Here is a 12,992-nt window from a genome sequence, read left to right on the forward strand (position 1 = left end):
CGCCGCCCGGCCCCGCCCCCGCCGCGCTCCCATTGGCCGGCGAGCAAGGAGCGAGCGGGAACCACCGAGAGGAGCCTTTATTGGGCCTAGAGCGGCCGCGGGACGCCACTTCCGCCCGCTCCCCGGGGAAGGCGGGTAAGACCATAGAGCGGAGCCTCCCGGCGGCCTAGAAGGGCCCGGGGTGGGGGGAAAGAGCGGCCGGTCTTAATGGTGCTCCCCGCAAAACCAGTGCTCCCAGTGCCTCCCAGTTCCCCTCAGCGCAGGAGGCAGGCGAGCACCCAGCAGCCCAGCGTCACCCAGTGGCTGGCCCAGTTCAGCTCCGACCACTTGCGGATGGTGTAGGACATCCCATAACCCTACGGGGACACAAAATGGCGTCGGGGGCGGGGGTTTTTGGGGGGGGGGGGGGACGGACCATTTTGGGGGGTTTCAGGGGGGTTTCGGGGTTCCCGACCTGCTCCTCGACGGCGTCGTCGGCCTCCACGTCGAAGAGGGCCCCCAGGTAGGAGAGGTGGAAGAGGGCGACGGCCCCCAGCGCCCCGTTCAGCCCCCGCACCCACAGCGCCTGCGGGAAAGGGGGGGCGTGGGGGGCGGGGTGACGCCCCAAACCCCCCCCCCCCCACGCCCCCAGCCCGGGGTCCCCCCCCCGTCCCCGGGTGCTCACGTCCTTGTGGCGGTGGCTGCAGCCGGGGGGGCAGCGCTTGGAGAGGACGCAGGCGTCAAAGATGGCGGCCAGGCGCTGCCGCAGCACTGGGGGGGGGTGGATGGGGGTGGGGTCATGGCTTGGCCACGCCCCCCAGGTCTCCACCCACAACTCCCTCTGCCCCACCCACCTTCTGCAGTCTCCACCCACACCCCCAAAACTCCACCCACACTCCACCTAGGCTCCACCCACTGAGCATAGCCCCACCCACACCCTGTAGGCCCCGCCCACACTCCCTCAGCCCTGCCCATGCCCCCAGGCCCCACCCACAGCCCCATTTAGCCCCACCCACACCTTATTGGCCCCACCCACAGCCCCATTTAGCCCCACCCACACCCTATTGGCCCCACCCACAGCCCCATGCAGCCCCACCCACACCTTATTGGCTCCACCCACAGCCCCATTTAGCCCCACCCACACCTTATTGGCCCCACCCACAGCCCCGTTTAGCTCCTCCCACTCCCTATAGGCTCCTTGCAAAGCCCTCCAGGCTCCACCCACCCCCACCTCAGCTCCACCCACCCCCTCAGTCCCACCCTGCTTCCCAGGCTCCACCCCCTCCCTTTAAGCCCCACCCACCCCCTCAAGGCCCCTCCCACAGCCCATAAGCCCCTCCCCACCCCTTCAGGCTCCACCCACCCCTTCCCCTCCTTACTCCTCTCCCCTCCTCATCCCCTCGCCCCCCCACCCTCTTGGCCACGCCCCCACCCCTCGGCCACGCCCCCACCCCCATCGGCCACGCCCCAGGCCTTAAAGGGCCAGCGCTGACCGTGCTCCACGTAGGTGATGAGGCCGAGGGAGAGGAGGACGGCGGCCAGGTGGAAGCTGAGACCCTGGGGGGGGACAGGGGGGTTTGGGGGGGCCCTGGGGGGTTTGGGGGGCTCGGGGGGGGTTTAGGGGGGCCCTGGGGGAGTTTGGCGGGGCCCCGGGGGGTGTTAGGGGGGGGCTCACGTGGAGGAGGGCGCTGGCCGCGTAGGTGCCCAGCACGGCGGCGAAGGTCCCCAGGCGGCGAGCGGTCTGGAACACGTCTGGTGAGGCCAGTGACACCAGTTAAACCAGTAACACCACCCCCCCCACCCCGCCCCCTCCCCAGCGCTCCCAGTAACCCTTCCCAGTCCTCCCAGTCGCCTCACAGGTGTGGAGCCAGCGGGACATGGGCAGGTTCCAGTTGGTGACGACGTCGGCCATGGAGCGCGGCAGCTCCACCCGCAGCGGCCGCGACACCGCCAGGTCCCTGAGGGGGCCATCGTCACCCGGGGTCCCCTCCTCGGACACCGGGTCCCCGTCCCCCCCCAGGACACCGGGGTCCCCCCTCCTCGGACGCCGAGGCCCCTCTCCCAGGCGGCGGGGGGGACACCTGGGAGGCGGGGGTCCCTCCCGGGCGCGGGGTCCCTCACCAGCGGAGGTGGTCGTGGTGGAGGGAGGCGCCGGAGCCGGCCAGGGTGGCGGTGGCCTCGGAGAGGAAAGCCACAAAGTAGTTGCTGAAGTGGAAAGAGAGGGCGCTCTCGTAGGCGCGGAGCCACCTAGCGGATGGGAGGACACAGCAAGGGGGGGGGGGAGATTTGGGGGGACGCTCACCCCCGCGTCTCGTGTCCCCCCTTTGTCCCCTCTGTCCCCCCTCCAGCGTCCCCACAGCGCCCTGTGCGTCTCCCCCTTGTCCCCCCCATGTCCCCTGCCACCCCCTCAACCCCCTGTGTCCCCCCCATGTCCCTGCACCCCCGTGTCCCTCCCGTGTCCCCTGTCACCCCCATGTCCCCCCCCATGTCCCCCGTCACCCCCTCAACCCCGTGTCCCCCCCATGTCTCTGCACCCCCGTGTCCCCTGTCACCCCCATGTCCCCCCCCATGTCCCCTGTCACCCCCTCAACCCCGTGTCCCCCCCATGTCCCTACACCCCTATGTCCCCCCCCGTGTCCCCCCCATGTCCCCTGCCACCCCCTCAACCCCGTGTCCCCCCCCATGTCCCCTGTCACCCCCTCAACCCCCTGTGTCCCCCCCCATGTCCCCTGTCACCCCCTCAACCCCCTGTGTCCCCCCCCATGTCCCCTGTCACCCCCTCAACCCCCTGTGTCCCCCCCCATGTCCCCTGTCACCCCCTCAACCCCGTGTCCCCCCATGTCCCTACACCCCTATGTCCCCCCCCGTGTCCCCCCCATGTCCCCTGTCACCCCCTCAACCCCCTGTGTCCCCCCATGTCCCTGCATCTCTATGTCCCCCCCCAGCCCCTCGTGTCCCCTGTCACCCCAATGTCCCCCTATGTCCCCCCCCGTGTCCCCCCAAGCCCCCCCATGTCCCCTGTCATCCCTGTGTCCCCCCCCGTGTCCCCTGCCACCCCCTCAGCCCCCTGGTGTCCCCCCCACATCCATACACCCCTATGTCCCCCCCCGTGTCCCCCCAAAACCCCCCCATGTCCCCCATCACCCCCTCAACCCCCTGGTGTCCCCCCCATGTCCCCCCAAGCCCCCCCATGTCCCCTGTCACCCCGGCGTCCCCCCCTCAAGCCCCCCGTGTCCCCTGTCGCCCCGATGTCCCCCCAAGCCCCCCATGTCCCCCCCCACCTCCCCTTTCCATCCCATCCCCACACCCCCATCTCTGCACCCCCATATCCCCCCAAACCCCCGTGCCCCCCAAACCCCCCCATCCTCCCCACGCCCCCCAAAAACCCCCCCGTGCCCCCCCAAACCTCCCCGTGCCCCCCAACCCCCCTGTGCCCCCCAAAACCCACCCGTGCCCCTCCAAACCCCTCCGTGCCCCCCCAAAACTCCCCTGTGCCCCCCAAACCCCACCCGTGCCCCTCCAAACCCACCTGCCCCCAAAAACTCCCTGTGCCCCCCCAACCCCCCCGTGCCCCCCAAAACTCCCCCGTGCCCCCCCAACCCTCCCCATGCCCTCCAACCCCCCCGTGCCCCCCCAAACCCCCCCATGCCCCCCAAAACTCCCTGTGCCCCCCCCAAAACCCCCTCCATGCCCCCCAAAACTCCCCGTGCCCCCCCCAAAACCCCCTCCATGCCCCCCAAAACTCCCCGTGCCCCCCCAAACCCCCCATGCCCCCCAAAAACTCCCTGTGCCCCCCCCAAAACCCCCTCCATGCCCCCCAAAACTCCCTGTGCCCCCCCAAAACCCCCTCCATGCGCCCCCAAAACCCCCTCCATGCGCCCCAAAAACTCCCTCCATGCCCCCCAAACCCCCTCCGTGCCCCCCCAACCCCCCCCCCCCGTGCCCCCCCCCCCCCGTCCATGCCCCCCCCTCACCTAGCGAAGACGCTCCTGGGCGGCAGCAAGGCAAGGAGAGACAGGTCAGGGAGGGAGATGCCGGGGGGGGGGGGGGGGTTGGGGGGGTTTGGGGGGGCAGAGGGGGGTTTGGGGGGGCAGGGGGGGGTTGGGGGGCGCAGGGGGGGGTTGGGGGGGTTTGGGGGGGGTCTCACCGGCGCAGGGCGCGGGCGCCGTAGAGCGGCAGGAGGCAGGAGAAGAGGAAGGGGGCCAGGCAGGTGGAGACCAGCAGGCAGAGCAGGGCCAGCCCCAGGCTGCGCAGCCCCTTGCGGGCCCAGGCCGCGCTCTGGGGGGGGGGGGGCGCGGGGGGGTCGGGGGGGACCCCAAAATCCTCCTCTGGGCACCCCCCCAATTCCCAGTGCCCCCCCCCTCCCCCCCCCCGATCCCCTCGGTGACAGGCAGGTTCTTCCTCGTGCCCCCTAAATCTTCTATGACCCCCCCCAAACTCCCTCGTGCCCCCCAAATCCTATGGGCCCCCCCCCAAACTCCCTTGTGCCCCCCCAAATCTCAGTGCCCCCCTCCAGATCCCCCCAAACCCTCAATGCCCCCCCCAGATCCCCCCCAAACTCCCTCATGCCCCCCAAAGCCTCAATGCCCCCCCAAATCCCCTCCCCACCCCTCAAGGCCCCCCCAGATCCCCCCCAAACCCTCAAGGCCCCCCCAAACTCCCTCATGCCCCCCCAAATCCCCTCCCCACCCCTCAAGGCCCCCCCAGACCCCCCCAAACTCCCTCATGTCCCCCCCAAATCCCCTCCCCACCCCTCAAGGCCCCCCCAGACCCCCCCAAACTCCCTCATGTCCCCCCCCAAATCCCCTCCCCACCCCTCAAGGCCCCCCCAGACCCCCCCGAAGTCCCTCATGTCCCCCCCAAATCCCCTCCCCACCCCTCAAGGCCCCCCCCAGACCCCCCCAAACTCCCTCATGCCCCCCCAAATCCTCTCCCCACCCCTCAAGGCCCCCCCAGACCCCCCCGAAGTCCCTCATGTCCCCCCCAAATCCTCTCCCCACCCCTCAAGGACCCCCCAGATCCCCCCCAAACCCTCAAGGCCCCCCCAAACTCCCTCATGCCCCCCCAAATCCCCTCCCCACCCCTCAAAGCCCCCCCCCGGCCCCCCCAAACTCCCTCATGTCCCCCCCAAATCCCCTCCCCACCCCTCAAAGCCCCCCCAGACCCCCCCAAACTCCCTCATGTCCCCCCCAAATCCCCTCCCCACCCCTCAAGGCCCCCCCAGACCCCCCCAAACTCCCTCATGTCCCCCCCAAACCCCCTCCCCACCCCTCAAGGCCCCCCCCAGACCCCCCCAAACTCCCTCATGCCCCCCCAAATCCTCTCCCCACCCCTCAAGGCCCCCCCAGATCCCCCCCAAACCCTCAAGGCCCCCCCAAACTCCCTCATGCCCCCCCAAATCCCCTCCCCACCCCTCAAGGCCCCCCCAGACCCCCCCAAACTCCCTCATGCCCCCCCAAATCCCCTCCCCACCCCTCAAGGCCCCCCCAAACCCCCCCAAACTCCCTCATGTCCCCCCCAAATCCCCTCCCCACCCCTCAAGGCCCCCCCCAGACCCCCCCAAACTCCCTCATGCCCCCCCAAATCCTCTCCCCACCCCTCAAGGCCCCCCCAGATCCCCCCCAAACCCTCAAGGCCCCCCCAAACTCCCTCATGCCCCCCCAAATCCCCTCCCCACCCCTCAAGGCCCCCCCAGACCCCCCCAAACTCCCTCATGCCCCCCCAAATCCCCTCCCCACCCCTCAAAGCCCCCCCCCGGCCCCCCCAAACTCCCTCATGCCCCCCCAAATCCCCTCCCCACCCTCAAAGCCCCCCCCGGCCCCCCCAAACTCCCTCATGTCCCCCCCAAATCCCCTCCCCACCCCTCAAAGCCCCCCCCAAACTCCCTCATGTCCCCCCCAAATCCCCTCCCCACCCCTCAAGGCCCCCCCCAGACCCCCCCAAACTCCCTCATGCCCCCCCAAATCCTCTCCCCACCCCTCAAGGCCCCCCCAGATCCCCCCCAAACCCTCAAGGCCCCCCCAAACTCCCTCATGCCCCCCCAAATCCCCTCCCCACCCCTCAAGGCCCCCCCAGATCCCCCCAAATTCCCTCATGTCCCCCCCAAATCCCCTCCCCACCCCTCAAGGCCCCCCCAAATCCCCCCCCCGTACCCCGCTCCGTACCAGGGGGGGCCCCTCGACGGCCCGCAGGTACGCCCCGAAAGGTTCCCAGGGCCCGAAGACGACGGAGCCGGGGGAGCAGAGGTACCCCAAAACCTGGGCGGGGGAGGGCTCCCCCCCCGGCCCCCCCCCGGCCCCCCGATCCAGGTCGAAGCCCAGCGACACCGCCTTCATCGCCACCACCATCTGCGCCCCTGAGCCCCCCCCAAAATCAGGGGGGCACCCCCCAAATATGGGGGGGGCACCCCCGGGATATGGGGGGGGGGCACCCCCTGAGGGACCCAGGCGTTTGGGGGGGGCCCAGGGTTTTTTTTTTGGGGGGGGGGGGGGGGGGCACCCCCCAAGCCGGGGTGCGGGGTCTCACCTCGCATCTTGTGCCAGGTGACGGTGTCCACCATGTGCAGCTCCCTGCGAGGGGGGGCTCCCAGTTACTCCCAGTTCATCCCAGTTATTCCCACTGCCCCCCCCTCCCAGTTCCACAGCAGAGCTCCCAGTTTACCCTCAGTCTCCCCCCCACCCACCACAATGCTGTCTCAAGCCTTCCCAGTTACTTCCAGTGCCCTCCCAGTTACCTTCAGTGTCCCCCAGTCCCCTCCCAGTGCCCCCGATTCTCCCCCAGTATCTCCCAGTATCCACCCAGTGCTCCCCAATCTCCCTCCCAGCAGCCCCAATCCCCCCCAACTCCCCTCCAGTCTCTCCCAGTGTCCCCATTCCCCTCCCAGTGCCCCCAACTCCCCTCCCAGCGCCCCCAGTGCCCCCAATCCCCCTCCCAGTTACCTCCAGAACCCCCCTAGTACCCCCCAGTCCCCTCCCAGTCCCCCCATTCCCCTCCCAGCACCCCCAATCTCCCCCAGTCCCCCTCCCAGTTACCTCCAGAATGCCCACAGTGCCCCCCAGTCCCTCCATTCCCCTCCCAGCACCCCCAATCCCCCTCCCAGTTACCTCCAGAACCCTCCCAGTGCTCCCCAGTCTCCTCCCACTCCCCTCCAATGCCCCAACTCCCCTCCAGCACCCCCAATCTCCCCAATCCCCCTCCCAGTTACCTCCAGAACCCCCCCAGTCCCCCCAGTCCCCTCGAACACCCCAACTCCCCTCCCAGCGCCCCAATCTCCCTCCCAGTTACCTCCAGTACCGCCCCCCCAGTCCCCTTAAACACCCCCAACTCCCATCCCAGCACCCCCAATCCCTGTCCCAGTTACCTCCAGACCCCCCCAGTCCCCTCAAACACCCCCAACTCCCCTCCCAGCGCCCCCAATCTCCCCCAATCCCCCTCCCAGTTACCTCCAGACCCCCCCCAGTCCCCTTAAACACCCCCAACTCCCATCCCAGCGCCCCCAATCTCCCCCAATACCCCTCCCAGTTACCTCCAGAACCCCCCAGTCCCCTCAAACACCCCCAACTCCCCTCCCAGCACCCCCAATCTCCCCCAATACCCCTCCCAGTTACCTCCAGACCCCCCCCACTCCCCTCAAACACCCCCAACTCCCCTCCCAGCGCCCCCAATCTCCCCCAATCCTCCTCCCAGCCTCCCCAACTGCCCCCCCCCTCAATCCCAGTCTCCCCCAGTCCCCCCCAGCACCCCCCGTACCCCATCAGGAGGTAGCTGAGGGCGGCCAGGGCGAGGCAGAGCCCGCGCTGGGCCCGGGCCCGGCTCAGCAGGAGGGTGAGGGCGCAGAGCCCGCTCAGCAGGGCCACCCACAGCGCCTGCGCCCCGAAGAAATGGTGCAGGGCCAGCAGGCCCCCCGCCGCCGCCCCCCGCGTGCTTCCCCCCCCGTGGCAGCGCTGCGCACGCCGACAACGGGGGGGGCGGTCAGCCCGGCCGGGGGGGCCCCCCGGGAAAGGCCCCGTAGGATGGGGGGCTCTTATGGGGGGGGGTGGCTGGGTTCCCCCCCCCAGATGTCTGAGGTCCCACCCAACTCATGGCTGTCATCCCGTCCCCCCCCCCCCAATGCTAGGTCTCCCTCCCACTCCTGGGTGGCCCCCCTAAAACCCCTGGGTGGGCCCCCCGAATGCCTGGGTGCCCCCCCCAAAACCCCTGGATGGCCCCCCCCCAATGTCTGAGTCTCCCTCCCACTCCTGGGTGGCCCCCCCCAAACTCCTGGGTCCCCCCTCCACTCATGGGTGGCCCCACACCAATGCCTGGGTGCCCCCCCCCAAACCCCTGGGTGCCCCTCCCAAACTCCTGTGTGCCCCCCCCAAACCCCTGGGTGACCCCCCCCCAATGTCTGGGTCCCCCTCCCACTCCTGGGTGCCCCCCCCAACTCCTGGGTGGGCCTCCCCCCAATGCCTGGGTCTCTCCCCCAAACCCCTGACCCCCCCAAACCCCTGCATGCCCCCCAGACCCCTGAGTACCCCCCCCCCCCAATGTCTGGGTCCCCCTAAACTCCTCTTGCCCTCCCCCTCCCAGACCCCTGCATTGCCCCCAAGACCCCTGGGTGCCCCCCACCCAATATCTGAGTACCCCCAAACTCCTGCCCCCCTCAATACCTGGGTCCCCCCCTGATGCCTAGGTCCCCCTAAACTCCTGGGTTCCCCCCAATGCCTGGGTCCCCCCCATTGCCTTGGGGTCCCCCCAAATACCTGGGTCCCCTTAAGCTCCTGCCCCCCCCCCCCCCGATGCCTGGGCATCCCCATATTCTTGGGTGTTCCCACCAACGCCTGGGTCCCCCCAAACTCCTTGTCGTCCCCCCCCGATACCGCCCCACTCACGCAGCCGGTGCAGCAGCCGAGCCCCCAGGCAGAGCAGCAGCAGCGGCCAGAGCTGGGCCAGGCCCTGCCGCGCCGTCGGTACCACACAGCCGGGCAGCACTTGCGCCGCGAACTCCCGCGGCGGCAGCGCCGCCATCCTGGGGGGGGGGAGGGAGACGGGATGGACACGGGGATCGGTGGCCGTGGGGACCCCCCCGGGACCCCGGCTCGGATCCCCCCCGCCCCGGCCCCGAACCTTCCCCCGGCGCCGCCGCCGTCTGCCCGCGCTGAGGGGGAGCGACGCCGCCGGCCTGAGGAGAAAGGGGCGGAGCCTTTCCACCGACCAATCACCGCCCGTTCTCCCTCCCCGCGCAGAAGGGATGACCAATCAGAACGCGGCGCGGCCAAATGGCGGCGGAGGACGGGGCCGCCGTTGTCAAGGGCGGGATGTGGTTGCCAGGGTGCGGGGGATGCCGGTCGCAGGGGGCGGGGCCTAGTTGCTAGGGGCGGGGCCTGGTTGCCAGGGGCGGGGCGCGGTTGCCGCGGAGCGGGACCGGGTTGCTAGGGGCGGGGCCTGGTTGCCAGGGGCGGGGCGAGGTTGCCGGGGAGCGGGACGGGGTTGCCAGGGGCGGGGCAGGGTTTCTAGGGGCGGGGCCTGGTTGCCAGGGGGGGGGCGCGGTTGCCAGTGGGCCGCCAGGTACCTGGGGGGGGGGAGCCGCGCGGGGCATTGTGGGTCGGAGGGGGTCGGTCCTCCAGCATCCCATGATGCCCCGCTGCTTTCCACCTCATCCCTTCCAGCGCCACCAGTATGGACCAGTACATCGTGCTGGGCCGCATCGGAGAGGGCGCCCACGGCGTCGTCTTTAAGGCCAAAGACAGGGAGGTGGGGCTGGGCGCTGGGGGGGGGGCCTGGGTCCCGTTTTGGGGGGGCTCTGTGGGCCTGGGTCCCATTTTGGGGGGGGCTCTGTAGGCCTGGGTCTGTTTTGGGGGTGTCTGTGGGCCTGGGTCCCATTTTGGGGGGGGCTCTGTGGGCCCGGGTCCTCTTTTTGGGGGTGTCTGTGGGCCTGGGTCCTATTTTGGGGGGGGCTCTGTGGGCCTGGGTCTGTTTTGGGGGGGCTCTGTGGGCCCGGGTCCCATTTTGGGGGGGCTCTGTGGGCCCGGGTCCCATTTTGGGGGTGTCTGTGGGCCTGGGTCCCATTTTGGGGGGGGGCTCTCTGGGCCCGGGTCCTCTTTTTGGGGGTGTCTGTGGGCCTGGGTCCTATTTTGGGGGGGGCTCTGTGGGCCCGGGTCCTCTTTTTGGGGGTGTCTGTGGGCCTGGGTCCTATTTTGGGGGGGGCTCTGTGGGCCTGGGTCTGTTTTGGGGGGTGTCTGTGGGCCTGGGTCCTATTTTGGGGGGGGCTCTGTGGGCCTGGGTCTGTTTTGGGGGGGCTCTGTGGGCCTGGGTCTGTTTTGGGGCTCTGTGGGCCTGGGTCCCATTTTGGGGGTGCTCTGTGGGTCTGTATCTGTTTTGGGGGTGTCTGTGGGCCCGGGTCCCATTATGGGGGGGGGCTCTGTGGGCCCGGGTCCTCTTTTTGGGGGTGCTCTGTGGGCCTGGGTCCCCTTTTGGGGGTGCTCTGTGGGCCCGGGTCCTCTTTTTGGGGGTGTCTGTGGGCCCGGGTCTGTTTGGGGGGGCTCTGTGGGCCTGGGTCTGTTTGGGGGGGGCTCTGTGGGCCCAGGTCCTCTTTTTGGGGCTGTCTGTGGGCCTGGGTCCCGTTTTGGGGGGGCTCTGTGGGCCTGGGTCCTCTTTTTGGGGCTGTCTGTGGGCCTGGGTCCCATTTTGGGGGGGCTCTGTGGGCTCGGGTCCCCTTTTTGGGGGGGGCTCTGTGGGCCCGGGTCCCCTTTTTGGGGTGTCTGTGGGTCTGGGTCCCCCCCCCCCCAAACACCCCTGCCCCCCCAGACAGGTGAAATGGTGGCCCTGAAGAAGGTCCCCCTGCGGCGCCCCGAAGAGGGGGTGCCCCCCCAAACCCTGCGGGAGATCAAAGCCTTGCGGGAGATCGAGGACCACCCCCACGTGAGTGTGTGCCCCCCCCCCCCCCCCCCCGGCTCCCCCTCCAGATCTTGGGGTCCCCCCTTCACCTCCTGTACCCCCCCTAATTCCATGTTAGAGCCCCCCCCACACCCAGATACTGGGGACCCCCCCCGAATTCCTGCGTCTTCCCCCCAACACCTGGGTTCCCCTCTCGATCTTGGGGTCCCCCCCATCCCTTGTACCCCCCCAAACCCCCATCAGGCTCCTCCCACAGCAGGATTTAGGGGTCCCCCCCTCCTCACCTGGACCCCCCTAAACTCCTGGGTCCCCCTCTAGATCTTGAGGTCCCCCCCAAACTCCCTATACCCCCCCTCATCTACTATACCCCCCCCCCCAAACCCATGTCAGGCTCCTCCCACAGCAGGATTTGGGGGTCCCCCAACCCCCCCCGACACCTGGGTCCCCCCCTACATCTTAGGGTGCCCCCCCAAACCCCCATCAGGCTCCTCCCACAGCAGGATTGGGGGGTCCCCCTCTCTTGTAGACCCCTAATTCCCCCCCCCCCCCCCTCCTGGGTCCCCCTCTAGATATTGGGGTCCCCCCAACCCCCTTGTACCCCCCCAAACCCCCATCAGGCTCCTCCCACAGCAGGATTTGGGGGTCCCCCCTCCTCTCCTGGACCTCTGAGTCCCCCCCCAACTCCTGGGTCCCCCCCAAACTGCTCAGAGCCCCCCTTAAAGCCCCCCCAAATCCCTCATACCCTTCTGTCATGTCCTATATGCCCTCCCCAACCTATATCACGATTCTCCTGTGAGAGAATATGGGGGTCTCCCCCCCCCCCCCCCCCCCGGGGGGTTTTGGGGTCCACCCCAGGGTTTTGGGCTCCTCCCACAGCAGGATTTGGGGGTCCCCCCTCCTCTCCTGGACCTCTGAGTCCCCCCCAAACTCCTGGGTCCCCCCCAAACCCCTCAGAGCCCCCCCAAACCGCTCATACCCTTCTCTCATCTCCTATATGCCCCCCCCCAACCTATATCGGGATTCTCCTATGAGAGAATATGGGGGTCTCCCCCCCCCCCGGGGGGTTTTGGGGTCCCCCCCAGGGTTTTGGGGTCCCCCCCAGTTTTGGGGTCCCCCCTAACCCCTCTCCGTGCCCCCCCCCCCCCCCAAGGTGGTCCGGCTCCGTGCTGCCTTCGCCCAGGGTCCCGCCGTCGTCCTGGCCTTCGATTTCCTGGTGGGAGATTTGGGGGGGCTCCTGCGAGCCGCCCCCGCCCCCCTGTCCCCCCCCCCGCGTCCGGGCCCTGCTGGCCATGACCTTGAGGGGCCTGGGACACTGTCACCGCCAGCACATCCTGCATCGGGTGAGGGGGGGGGACACCCCGAAATTTGGGGGGGGACGGGACCCCCCCAAACCCCAAGATCTAAGGGGGAATCCAGGCATACGGGGGGGGGGAGGACCCCAGGATGTGTGTATGGGGGGGGGGGACTCAGGAATTTGGGGGGACCCAGGAGTTTGGGGAAGGGGGGGGACACCCCAATAGTGGGATGCGGGGGGACCCTGATACGGGGTTGGGGGGGTATAGGGGGTTTGGGGGTGGGGGGGACCCCAAAATTTAGGAGGGGACCCAAGAGTTGGGGGAGGACACCCCCATAAGGTGCTGTGGGAGGACCCTGATGGAGGGGTTGGGGGGAGCCCAAGATCTATAGGGGGGACCCCGGAGTTTGGGGGGGACCCAGGAGTTTGGGGAAGGGGGGGACACCCCAATAGTGGGATGTGGGGAGACCCTGATATGGGGTTGGGGGGGTATAGGGGGTTTGGGGGTGGGGGGGACCCCAAAATTTAGGTGGGGACCCAAGAGTTGGGGGAGGACACCCCCATAAGGTGCTGTGGGAGGACCCTGATGGAGGGGTTGGGGGGAGCCCAAGATCTATAGAGGGGGTCCCCGGAGTTTGGGGGGGACCCAGGAGTTTGGGGAAGGGGGGGGACACCCCAATAGTGGGATGCGGGGGGACCCTGATATGGGGTTGGGGGGGTATAGGGGGTTTGGGGGTGGGGGGGACCCCAAAATTTAGGTGGGGACCCAAGAGTTGGGGGAGGACACCCCCATAAGGTGCTGTGGGAGGACCCTGATGGAGGGGTTGGGGGGAGCCCAAGATCT

The 12,992-nt window shown here is 69.3% G+C and overlaps 2 protein-coding genes across 2 annotated transcripts; one reads left to right on the forward strand and one right to left on the reverse strand.

The window, feature by feature from the left end:
- Positions 1-61: 61 nt before the first annotated feature.
- Positions 62-9,164, reverse strand: PORCN (porcupine O-acyltransferase). The gene is given in 14 exon segments (XM_075489572.1): positions 62-356; positions 455-565; positions 665-750; positions 1,473-1,536; positions 1,655-1,731; positions 1,837-1,937; positions 2,101-2,226; positions 4,127-4,257; positions 6,144-6,334; positions 6,505-6,548; positions 7,729-7,895; positions 7,897-7,922; positions 8,850-8,986; positions 9,085-9,164. Coding segments are annotated over 13 exon segments (1,362 nt in total). The 5' UTR covers position 8,986; positions 9,085-9,164; the 3' UTR covers positions 62-254.
- A 389-nt stretch (positions 9,165-9,553) lies between these two features.
- LOC142403342 (cyclin-dependent kinase 20-like) lies at positions 9,554-12,299 on the forward strand (the record flags this gene model as incomplete). The annotated part of the gene is given in 4 exon segments (XM_075489575.1): positions 9,554-9,711; positions 10,765-10,878; positions 12,005-12,115; positions 12,117-12,299. Coding segments are annotated over 4 exon segments (483 nt in total), but the record flags the coding sequence as incomplete, so codon positions are not given.
- Between the last annotated feature and the right edge of the window lie 693 nt (positions 12,300-12,992).

This window comes from Mycteria americana, unplaced genomic scaffold (genome assembly GCF_035582795.1).
Source record: "Mycteria americana isolate JAX WOST 10 ecotype Jacksonville Zoo and Gardens unplaced genomic scaffold, USCA_MyAme_1.0 Scaffold_205, whole genome shotgun sequence".
Taxonomy (NCBI): Eukaryota; Metazoa; Chordata; class Aves; order Ciconiiformes; family Ciconiidae; genus Mycteria; species Mycteria americana.